Here is a 12,281-nt window from a genome sequence, read left to right as displayed (position 1 = left end):
AATCTCCCACTCGGCAGACAAGTCCCGACAGGCTCCGGTTGCTTTTTAAACCTGGCGCATAAAGGCCACAAGGAACTATCTCCAACTCACTCTGTCATCTCCTGCTTGACAGACTGGTCCCAACAGGCCCCAGCTGCTTTTAAAACCTGACACGTGAAGTCCACAAGGAGCTATCTCCAACTCACTCTGTCATCTCCTGCTTGACAGACTGGTCCCAACAGGCCCCAGCTGCTTTTAAAACCTGACGCGTGAAGTCCACAAGGAACTGTCTGTATGTGATCTCCCTGTTGGCTGATGTGTTCCAACAGACCCCGGTCACTTTTAAAACCTGGCACGTAAAGCTCACAAGGAATTGTCTCCAATTCACTCCTCAATCTCCCACTTGACTGACCAAGCTTCCCCACTTTTGTTGGGAAAGTGAGAGGAATCATAGAAGTGTTTAATATTATGGCATGGGAGGAGCTCATTCAGTCTGTAAAGGCTCCGAGGAAAGACATCTGGTCTATCCTATTCCCTACTCTTTCCCCACGGCCCTCTAAAGTCCTTGTTCAATTCACCTTGCAGAGAGCAGGTTCCAGTTCATCATTAATTCTTTGGTTAAAAAGTGCGTTTTCCTGCATTCCACTCTATTTTTTGCTCAGAATTTTGAATTTGTATGACAGCAATGGTAACTAACGAATTGAGCCAGTCAGAGTACTGTGGTGGATGGGATTTGGTCAGCACGCACTCCACCACCCTCATTCAAGTTAGAAACATAGAAACATAGAAAATAGGTGCAGGAGTAGGCCATTCGGCCCTTTGAGCCTGCACCGCCATTTATTATGATCATGGCTGATCATCCAACTCAGAACCCCACCCCAGCCTTCCCTCCATACCCCCTGATCCCCGTAGCCACAAGGGCCATATCTAACTCCCTCTTAAATATAGCCAAGGAACTGGCCTCAACTGTTTCCTGTGGCAGAGAATTCCACAGATTCACCACTCTCTGTGTGAAGAAGTGTTTCCTAATCTCGGTCCTAAAAGGCTTCCCCTTTATCCTCAAACTGTGGCCCCTTGTTCTGGACTTCCCCAACATCGGGAACAATCTTCCTGCATCTAGCCTGTCCAATCCCTTTAGGATCTTATACGTTTCAATCAGATCCCCCCTCAATCTTCTAAATTCCAACGAGTACAAGCCCAGTTCATCCAGTCTTTCTTCATATGAAAGTCCTGCCATCCCAGGAATCAATTTGGTGAACCTTCTTTGTACTCCCTCTATGGCAAAGATGTCTTTCCTCAGATTAGGGGACCAAAACTGCACACAATACTCCAGGTGTGGTCTCACCAAGGCCTTATACAACTGCAGTAGTACCTCCCTGCTCCTGTACTCGAATCCTCTCGCTATAAATGCCAGCATACCATTCGCCTTTTTCACCGCCTGCTGTACCTGCATGCCCACTTTCAATGACTGGTGTATAATGACACCCAGGTCTCGTTGCACCTCCCCTTTTCCTAATCGGCCACCATTCAGATAATAATCTGTTTTCCTATTTTTGCCACCAAAGTGGATAACTTCACATTTATCCATATTAAATTGCATCTGCCATGAATTTGCCCACTCACCCAACCTATCCAAGTCACCCTGCATCCTCTTAGCATCATCCTCACTGCTAACACTGCCACCCAGCTTCGTGTCATCTGCAAACTTGGAGATGCTGCATTTAATTCCCTCATCCAAGTCATTAATATATATTGTAAACAACTGGGGTCCCAGCACTGAGCCTTGCGGTACCCCACTAGTCACCGCCTGCCATTCTGAAAAGGTCCCGTTTATTCCCACTCTTTGCTTCCTGTCTGCTAACCAATTCTCCACCCACACCAATACCTTACCCCCAATACCGTGTGCTTTAAGTTTGCACACTAATCTCCTGCGTGGGACCTTGTCAAAAGCCTTTTGAAAATCCAAATATACCACATCCACTGGTTCTCCCCTATCCACTTTACTAGTTACATCCTCAAAAAATTCTATGAGATTCGTCAGACATGATTTTCCTTTCACAAATCCATGCTGACTTTGTCCGATCATTTCACCGCTTTCCAAATGTGCTGTTATCACATCCTTGATAACTGACTCCAGCAGTTTCCCCACCACCGACGTTAGGCTAACCGGTCTATAATTCCCCGGTTTCTCTCTCCCTCCTTTTTTAAAAAGTGGGGTTACATTAGCCACCCTCCAATCCTCAGGAACTAGTCCAGAATCTAACGAGTTTTGAAAAATGATCACTAATGCATCCACTATTTCTTGGGCTACTTCCTTAAGCACTCTAGGATGCAGACCATCTGGCCCTGGGGATTTATCTGCCTTCAATCCCTTCAATTTACCTAACACCACTTCCCTACTAACTTGTATTTCGCTCAGTTCCTCCATCTCACTGGACCCTCTGTCCCTTACTATTTCTGGAAGATTATTTATGTCCTCCTTAGTGAAGACAGAACCAAAGTAATTATTCAATTGGTCTGCCATGTCCTTGCTCCCCATAATCAATTCACCTGTTTCTGTCTGCAGGGGACCTACATTTGTCTTTACCAATCTTTTCCTTTTTACATATCTATAAAAGCTTTTACAGTCCATTTTTATGTTCCCTGCCAGTTTTCTCTCATAATCTTTTTTCCCCTTCCTAATTAAGCCCTTTGTCCTCCTCTGCTGAACTCCGAATTTCTCCCAGTCCTCAGGTGAGCCACTTTCTCTGGCTAATTTGTATGCTTCTTCTTTGGAATTGATACTATCCCTAATTTCTCTTGTCAGCCACGGGTGCACTACCTTCCTTGATTTATTCTTTTGCCAAACTGGGATGAACAATTGTTGTAGTTCATCCATGCAACCTTTAAATGCTTGCCATTGCATATCCACCATCAATCCTTTAAGTGTCATTTGCCAGTCTATCTTAGCTAACACAGACCATCCTGGTGCAGAGGGACCAGAAGTTCATCACAAGAGATGATAAGAAAATCAGCTGTTTTAAAAAAAATCTGTTTACGCACTCTGTTTATGCCAACGTGCCTTTCTAATTCAGTAGTTCTGACAAAGAATTCTCGATGACCTCTGACGAGAGGAAAACGGTTCCTGAGTACAGCAGGATCACAGAAACTGAAGAGCAAAGTTTGCCTGAAGATGCACTGAAATCAGCTGAATCTGTCATGGTCTCAGAGGAGACGACTGTCTATCCCATTGCCCGCTGTAGAACTGCCAGTGAGCTGCTTTCAAGCAGGTATGTAATCAGAAAGATGCTTGCTTTGGAAATTGATCCAATTTGTAACCTTACAGACGTATGACCAAAACTGCAACATGTTCCTTGCTTTTCAGATGCTCTGTTTTAAACTTGGTGACATTTCCCTCTCAGTAGTTCCATTTGCAAAGATTCAAATTACACTTATATTTGTGTTCTGATGAAGGGTCTCAGCCTGAAACACTGAATGTTTCTTCCTCCTCTTAGATGCTTCTCCCTCTCCTTGCTGAGTTCCTCCTGCATTTTGTGTGTACTGTTCCCATTTCTGTTTTGTCCTGTCTTAGAAAACATCTAATGAAAGATGGTGAATTACAGATTAGAGGTTACGTAACCATTTTTTGTTTCTTTTAGAAAAAGATTGGGTTGTAGTTCATATATCACTCTCCAACAGATGCCATAGCATCTGCCGTGCACCTGGCCCTGACACATACGTCAGGAAGCTGTTTCTAGATTTCATTGCCATCCCACAGATCTTGGTGAACAAGCTTCTACTCCTCAATCTACTTCCTAATCAACAGACCTGACATAGTCAGGATGTACAACCACTCCTCCCTCTCCATTATTCTTAACACGAGTGCCCCCCCCCCCACTCCACCCCAGGGCTGGGTGCTGAGCCCATTGCTATACACTCTGCTCTTACAAGGTTGCACAACCAAATACCCAAGTAACCACATCGTTAAGTTCGCCAATGACACAACAGTGGTGGGGCTCATCACCAACAACGATGAAACGGACTACAAAAAGTACAAAAAGGAGGTGGAAGAGCTCAAGGCCTGATGCCAGGCTAATAAGCTCTTCTTTAATGTCAACTAGACAATAGAGATGGTTATTGACTTAAGGAGAACTTGCACCATTCACACCCCCTTTACATTGGCGACATGGTGGAAACTGCAAGCAGTTTCAAACTCCTTGAAGTGCATATCATACACAGCCTCTCATGATTGCAGAACACAGTCGAGAAAGCTCACTGTTACGTGCCAGCAGCAATAGACCACAGACACAGATTTTTAATGTTAAACAGCTATATTTTCAATTTTATAGTCAATTAAAACAATTACTCCCCTAACCAAAATTAACAGTGCAATGCATCTTAGCTTACAAACTGTGGAGGTCTGGAAACAGTTCTTCCCAAGTCTTACTCAGCCCAAAATATAGACAATTTAAACAGAGTCCTAGGATGGCAATCCAGAAGGTTCTGAGATCCACGTGAACAGGTACAGGTGTCTTTGAGGAGGGGTTCATAAATCCACATTATGATGACACAAGGTGACAGACACAGAAGATTCCAGAAGTCGAGTGGTCGTCACTTAAATACTAGAGTCCACGCAGGGATAACAAGGTGACACCTAAATTCCAAAATCCATGTAGGGATATCACAAGGTGATAGTCATGGAATATTCCTTAAGACAAGTGGTTGCCACGTAACACACGCTATAACGTATGTATAGGTTAACAAAAAGTGGTTGCCACAGAATACTCCAGAAATCCAAGTATGGATCATACAAGTGACAGTCACGTATCCAATACGCACTGTGTGCTGCAAATTATCACAATATTCCGCCACGGAGAAATATTGGGACTGCCCACGGCTGTAGTGAACTCTTCGACTCACTCAACTCAATTCACTCCCTCGCTGGTAGCTCACAGTCCATTAAATCGTTTAACTGACCAATTTTTCCAGAAACTTCTCGAATCGAATAGAAAAAGCCTCCATGCATTTGTTATAATGACGTCATCCACTCGCCTCGTCCAGGCGCGCCTAAGTGACGCTTACGGTTAATAAAAGAAAAACGTTGACATGTAACATCACCAATACCTCTTCTTCCTGCGGAGGCTGAAGAAAGTTGGACTTCGTACAACCATACTCATCTGCTGTGCGGCAGACAGGAAGACTCTGCAACGGGTAGTCAAAGCTGCCCAATACATCACTGGCACCAGCCTACCTACCATCAAGGACTCACTTATATATAGAAATGTGCCAGAAAAGCACCAGGACATCATGAAGGATCCTACACACCCTGCTTATGGACTGTTAGTCCCACTCGCATCAGGGAGGAGGCTATGTAGCATCCACCAGACTCAAAATCACTTACTTGTCCAAAGCAGTAAGACTAATCAACACCTCCACCCACTAACTCCACCACTACTTTATCATTTCCTGTCAGTCACCTTACGTACAGCCTAGTGTCACTTTATGAACCTACAATCAATCTGTCTATATAAGCTATTTTTATATTTATATTTATTGTGTCTTTATTAATATTATTACTGTGTTCTTTATCTTTTGTGTTTCTTTTGTGCTACACTGGATCCAGTGTAACAATTATTTTGTTCTCCCTACAGTTGTGTACATTAAACAGTGTTGAATCTTGAATCTTGATTTAGTTTTGGATTTAGACTAGTCTTAGGATTTCATGGAATAACAATCAGTTTCTCTTCTCAACCATATATCACTATGATTTATCCTGTGAAAATAAACAACAAATTGCAAAAGCAAGGAATTTCTGACAAAAATAATGTATTACTCAATAACAAATACCCAAGTGGACTAATTCAGTTTCACTAAATTAAATATAGTACATTAAAAATGACATGAGTTCTTGTAAAAATGATACAAGTTCATGTGTAAAATTGAGATAGGACAGGATGGATGTTACTAGATGAGCTTTTGATTAGATGATGATGTATGACTTTTATAAGTGTAACCTTTTAGCATTAATGCCTTTTTGTTTTTTAATTTTAAGCCATTACTATATTAAAGAATTGGAAGAGTCAGAGAAGTTCTACGAATCCCAGAATCGACTTTTGAAACTGGTGTTTGCAGTGTATTATGTCATTGCTGCTAAATCTGAAGTGACCTGTTACTTCATCATTATCTTGAACAACATGACCTCTGCCTCTGTGATCACACTTTTTCTTCCGATCCTTATGTTCCTCTGGGCTATGCTCTCTATTCCCAGACCTAGTAAGCGATTTTGGATGTTAGCAATCATCTACACTGAGGTGAGCAGTGATAGCTTTGCATGTTTATCATTCTACTAATGTATGTGTCATGGAGTTTTATAATTGTACTTTTCATTGTTAAGGAGTGACTTTCATAATATTCCTTTGTGTTATGTTATGATAAGCAACACACAGAACTATGAAGTAGTGAGTTGGGCAAAGCAGGATTTTCACCAATTGAGAATAGCATCAATTTGCATTGACTTGGTGACGGACTCACAAAATGGTAAATTCCTACCTGACTCTGGATGACTGCAGCTGACACTTAGCAATGTAAGATAACACCAAAAAGTTTTTAAACTCAGTTGGAGGTAAAAGGCACAATTTTGTCACTTGAAGAGGAACAGTGGTATTTCTAGTCCCAAAGCTGACTGGCCGAAACAACTGATATTTTTTGTGGGATGATATGTGCAAATGAATTATTAGGGTTCCCTGCAGCACTGACAAAACTTTCAAAGTATTTCATTGGCTTCAAAATGCTATTCTGTTTGGATTTGCTTATTGATCTGTGGTATTTAGCTGCTTTTCATTTTATTCAGTATCAAGAATATTAATAATTTTTATTCAAACATAAATATCAAAGTTTGTTGAACATGCCTTTGTTGGACTTTACAGGTGATGGTGGTCATTAAATACTTATTCCAGTTTGGGTTCTTCCCTTGGAACAGCCACTATATCGCTACACTTTATGAAGACAAGCCTTTTTTTCCACCACGAATCCTCGGCTTGGAGAAGACAGAGAGTTATGTTAAATATGATCTGATTCAGCTCCTGGCACTTCTATTTCATCAATCACTGCTGAAGGTTGGACATATTAACTTTCAACATTACTGATAAAACAGCTGTTTGTACAGAGATAGGAAATTTAACAGCTGCACAAAACGTGCTTTTAAAATAGGCTGCTTTAGCGTAACACACAGTTGGGAATTCACTGGAGTTTGATAATCCTGTTTAGAGTGGTGAGTGGAAGTTAAATCATCAACATCGAGCAAAAAACCTGCTATAAATCTGATGAAGTGTGACCATATCAAATAAACAGAAAACAAGCTCCTAATGCAGGGGTTCCCAACCTTTTTATGGCATGGTCCAACACCATTAAGTGAGGCATCCGTGAACCCCAGGCTGGGAACCCGTGCTAATGGTTTTCATTGAGTCCTCTACTAGTAATAGACATTTCAAAAATTGAAATAGGCTTGACTTAGGAATGTCCAGCAGGTGCCTGTAGCTTCCCAGTTTTGTAAAAATACACTCTTGGGAGTTAATATTGGATGTGCTTTGGCATCATTCTCCAACTTTAAGCCAAACCACATATACCAGTTCAAAAATATTTCCAGCATTTCATCAAAGAGAGTGGAAGTGAACTGTTGGGACACAGTGTGCATAGTTGTTGACCTGGTCTGTGCCGTCTGCCTGCAGCTGAACGTAGAAGTAATCATGCTGGAGTGGGAGTCTGGGAGTCTGGGGCCGAGAACTGGAGGTGCCCTGTCCCGGGTTGGAGGCCTGTCTGTTTGTGTGAGGGGTGGCTGGGGGGAAGGAAAGGGGCTTGTTTTGCTGTTATTGTTCTGCTGAACATTGTGGACACGTTATGTTGGCGCTGGAATGTGTGGCGACACTTGCGTGTCCTTGGCTGTGTTGGTGTTAATGCAAACAGCACATTACAGTGTATATTTCAATGTACATGTGATAAACACTGTAAATAAATCGGAATCTGAATGTAGACCACTGTTACATTGCTAATATGCATTACCTTAAGAAAGGCATTGATTTCTCTACCACCTGTAAACGTGGCGCTTCTCTACACCTTTCTAACATCTAGCGATATGGACTATGGGATGATCAGGAGGATCAAAAGAAAAAGGGTAATGTGAAAGAAAAGGTAGTCCTACAAAAATCACAAGCTGAAACCTCTGATGATGAAGCTGCAGCTGCAGATGCAGACGACCAAATTTCAGTTTTGGAACCAGAGAAGAAAGTAAAGAAGACCAGATTCCGTGTCAGGAGGAGAAAGCAAACCGAAGGTAAGAGTAACACTGCATAATAAAAAAACAACTTGGCTCACGTTTAGTGATGTTTTGAATTCTAGGATGCATATCTGAGCTAATTCAGTAACATTGTGCAGCATTTTAAAAGAGTAAACATCACATATGTTACACAGCATACTTATTCCCTGAAGTCCTCTGAGTTCTGTAAATCTAGATGCATCCCTAGCTTTTGTCTTGATGTTTTGATATGTTTGGTTTTTTCTTTCTTATTATTACTGGGATTCAACACATTGCTTCACAATTCCTGAGTGCTTTGAGACAGTCATAATATCTCATTATGCTTGTTTCAAAACCTAAACAAAAATGGTTTAATTGATGATACCAATTACATGATTTTTTTTTTTGTCTCTGGCTGTGATCTCCTATTGGTACCAATTATTGGACTGGAATACAGGTTTCCCCCGCTATCCGAAGGTAGAGCATTCCTATGAAACAGTTCGTAAGCCGGAATGTCGTAAAGTGAATAAGCAATTACCATTTATTAATATGGGAAAAATTTTTGAACATTCTCAGTCCCAAAAAATAACCTACAAAATCATGCCAAATAACACATAAAACCTAAAATAACAGTAACATATAGTAAAAGCAGGAATGATATGATAAATACACAGCCTATATGAAGTAGAAATACTTTTCTGCAGCACTGTCTAGTGCAGCGAAAATCTCACCGCAGCACTCTGGGTGGAAGCGCTCTCTGCAGAAACACTCTCTCCAGTAACCTTCAAGCTATGAAGCCGCCAAATCATACCAAATAACACATAAGAATACACAGCCTATATAAAGTAGAAATAATGTATGTACAGTGTAGTTTCACTTACCGGAATCGGGAGGACTCCAGTAAATCGCAGTTTCGTCACAGTTAAACACTTATACGAATAACCACCTTCAGTAATTATTTTCTTCAGTTCTGCTGGGAACTCTTCAGCAGCTTCAGTATCAGCCGAAGCACTCTCTCCGGTAAACGTTAAACTATGAAGCTGTCCTCACCTCAGAAACCAATCAAACCACCCATGGCTACCTTTAAGTTCCACTTCCGCAACACTTCCATCACCATCGTCCTGTGCTTTCTGTTTCAGCTTATTAAAAAGACTGACTGATTTCTCCTTAAGTATAAGAAAACTTAATGGAACACCACGCTTTTTACACCCATCAATCCACTCAAGCAATAGACTTTCCATTTTATCCATAATTGGATGCCGACTAAGAGAAACCACTTTGCTACGAGCAGAACCAACAGTAAAATCAGCAGCTTTCAAAATTCTTTCTCTCTGCATAAATAGTGCGAATGGTGGATGCAGGCAAGTTCAACGCGCGGACAATGTCCGTACTTCGTTCACCACGATCGAAACGCTTAATTATGTCTAGTTTTACTCTAAGTGTAACACCCTTACGAGCTCTTTTAGGTTTTTCCGATACCTTAAAACTCATCTTGCAAACGGATGCACAAAATAAATCGATATAAAGCACGTGTTTAAGCAATGGCAGCTAGAATGCAGTTCCGGGGGAGGAGCTTGGCTGGTCGGGCGTGCACTGCCTTTTTTTCGTAACAGTGAAAACACCTTCTGTTAGCGAAAACAGGTAACTAGTATAGGTCTTTTGTAACAGCGAGGTGTCATAAAGCGAGCGTTCGGAAAACGGGGGCCACCTGTACACAATTTACTGTGTGCACTTTTGAAGTCCATTAGAGGCACATTCTCAGTGACAGAATGTACTTTTATGTATAGAACAGGGGTTACGGCATGGATTCCTACCATTAACTGAGGGGTCTGGTAGATCCCAGGTGGGGAACCGCTGACATAGTGTTATCCCAACAAATGGTGCTCGAACTGTTCTGTTCCTCCAGCAGATTATTACTTTTAGGAGAGGTTAAAAGCATATAATTTTTGTCATATTGATGCTCCTTGAAAGTGAGCAAGGATTGCATATTTCCCTGATTCTTATTATATTCTTGTCTGTAACAAAGGGATATTTCTCTATGGTGCTTATGGCCGTTGAACAACTAATCGTTAACTATTGCTTTTTATTACACTCTTAGACAAGATTCCAGTTTTACTTTACAACCAGATTTAATGTTGAATGCTACGTTTCACAATATTTTACCAATTAACGGTATACCTCTTAATAAGCCAACACATTCTACAGTTTACAATAAGACCCTTTGTGACTAAATCAATTTATTCATTGAGGACAAGCGTGACAATAGTTGGATGGGTTGAAGTTGCCTTTCTCAGTATAAATGGAGATTTTAAAGAAGCCTATATAAATGGGGAAAGATGGCAGAGATGTCAGGGGTTTTGGATGTTCCAGTGCGTTATTAGTGAAGGGTCGGTAAGCAGACATGGGGAGTAATTAGGAAAGACAAATGAGTGTTGCTGTTTATTACTAGGAATTGAATTTTAAAACATAGTGCTGTGCTTCAGTTTTAGAGAGCTTTCTTAGGACCACTTCCGGACACCATTAGTGTACAGCTTTAGTCTCCTTATTTAAGAAAAAATGTAAATGTGTTGGAGGGAACACCCCACCTCCCCCCCCCAACCACTTCACTTTCAATCATTAGCACCAGGTTCCTCCAAGTTCTCCAGGTACCTGAACCAATGTAGAATCTCTCACATCGATCTCACTGTTTAAACCCCATGTTAACTGTTATCATATCAACTTCAGTGTCCCTATTGGTTCAGGCCTTGACATCAATCTCTCCCACTAATAGTCACCTATCACCCTTTAACCTGACTTATCTCAGCCATCAATCTACCACATGTTCCCCCCCTCCTTCACCTTCGCTGTCTACTTGAATACAGACCAACCCTACCCAGGGCCCTGTTTGGGCTTATAAACACAGACAATCCAACCAGCTATTCCGGTTCAAGTTTAATTGTCATTCAACCATACATGAATACAGCCAAGCAAAGTAGTGTTACTACGAGGCCAGGGTGCAAATCATAGACAGCACAAGACATACATGGCACATATGAGACAGCAGCAAAGTATAGTCACACAAAAAAAATATAGTCCAAGTCCCTGAGTCCAATAATGTTGCAGCAGTCTGTGTTGAACACAATACATCTTGTCCTCTACTGAGCAAACACTATGGACTTTGTGCAGATCTTACTGCTGCCTGCATCAGAGAAACATCGGAGTGGGCGCGTGCAGGAGGTGCGCAGTCTATCAGCAGGCAGTTATTTTATTCGCATGTCTTGAAAATGCAAAGACTCTGTTGGACGTTGTTAATGTGGAATGCTACAAGTCTGATTCACTGGTTTATTGGCATATGGTGGGGGAGCTGTGTGGCCTCAGACATTATGAGGATTAGGACTCAAGCCGTGGCACCGCCTGCTTGCAGCCATCCAGGAGAGAGGCGTCGGAGTCCATCCGCTCCATTGAGTGCGGGAAGCGGTGTGGCACAGCGTGCATGCTGGGATTGGTGCTGTCCTCTAGCTCCTTCAGTTTCTCTGCAATTGAGCAACTCGCCCTGCTGTTCTTTAAGGTCTTCATGTCCAGCATGGTCTTATGATCGTAAAAAATAAGTTTAAACAAGACAATAACTTGCTAGTCCTATAGAAGCCACTGTCTCCGAGTGCACCACCATTTTACAGAAAGATTTTGTTTATTTATGATCTGTTCACAATAATTGTTTCCAAGTTCAGTAAATACTTTTGTTTTAAACTACACTGTGCTGCCGGTCAATGAAACTATAAAAATCAATGCTATAGTTGGTTCCTGGAGTGTAAGTTTATTAGATGGGATCATGAAATTACAATTCACAATGAGTTAACTTGTAAGTTGTAGTTGAAATAATATGATTAATAAATAGAAAAATTATTCTTATAGTGAAGGAAAATTTATCTCAAAAGCCTAAGAAGAAACATACCAAAAAGGAAAAGGCAAGCAAGAAACTAATTGCTTTTTGGATGAAGATGAAGAATCTTCTCTACAATGTGTAAGTGAACCCAGGATGTGCATTGTTGCCAGT

At 41.4% G+C, this 12,281-nt stretch overlaps 1 protein-coding gene across 5 annotated transcripts in view; it reads left to right on the top strand.

The window, feature by feature from the left end:
- The window catches only part of piezo1 (piezo type mechanosensitive ion channel component 1 (Er blood group)), a 312,347-nt gene that overhangs the window by 278,671 nt on the left and 21,395 nt on the right, over positions 1-12,281 (top strand). For 4 of the 5 annotated variants that reach the window (XM_063067069.1, XM_063067071.1, XM_063067072.1 and 1 more), the window contains 5 exons: positions 3,054-3,248; positions 6,011-6,269; positions 6,885-7,073; positions 8,086-8,287; positions 12,140-12,248. In XM_063067069.1, the coding sequence (XP_062923139.1) occupies positions 3,054-3,248; positions 6,011-6,269; positions 6,885-7,073; positions 8,086-8,287; positions 12,140-12,248 (954 nt within the window). The remainder of the gene's footprint in view (positions 1-3,053; positions 3,249-6,010; positions 6,270-6,884; positions 7,074-8,085; positions 8,288-12,139; positions 12,249-12,281) is intronic. The other variant, XM_063067068.1, reaches the window with a different exon arrangement.

This window comes from Mobula hypostoma, chromosome 14, assembly GCF_963921235.1.
Source record: "Mobula hypostoma chromosome 14, sMobHyp1.1, whole genome shotgun sequence".
Classification (NCBI taxonomy): Eukaryota; Metazoa; Chordata; class Chondrichthyes; order Myliobatiformes; family Myliobatidae; genus Mobula; species Mobula hypostoma.
The sequence above is the reverse complement of the archived record's forward strand: the minus strand, read 5'-3'. Positions and strand labels throughout refer to the sequence as shown.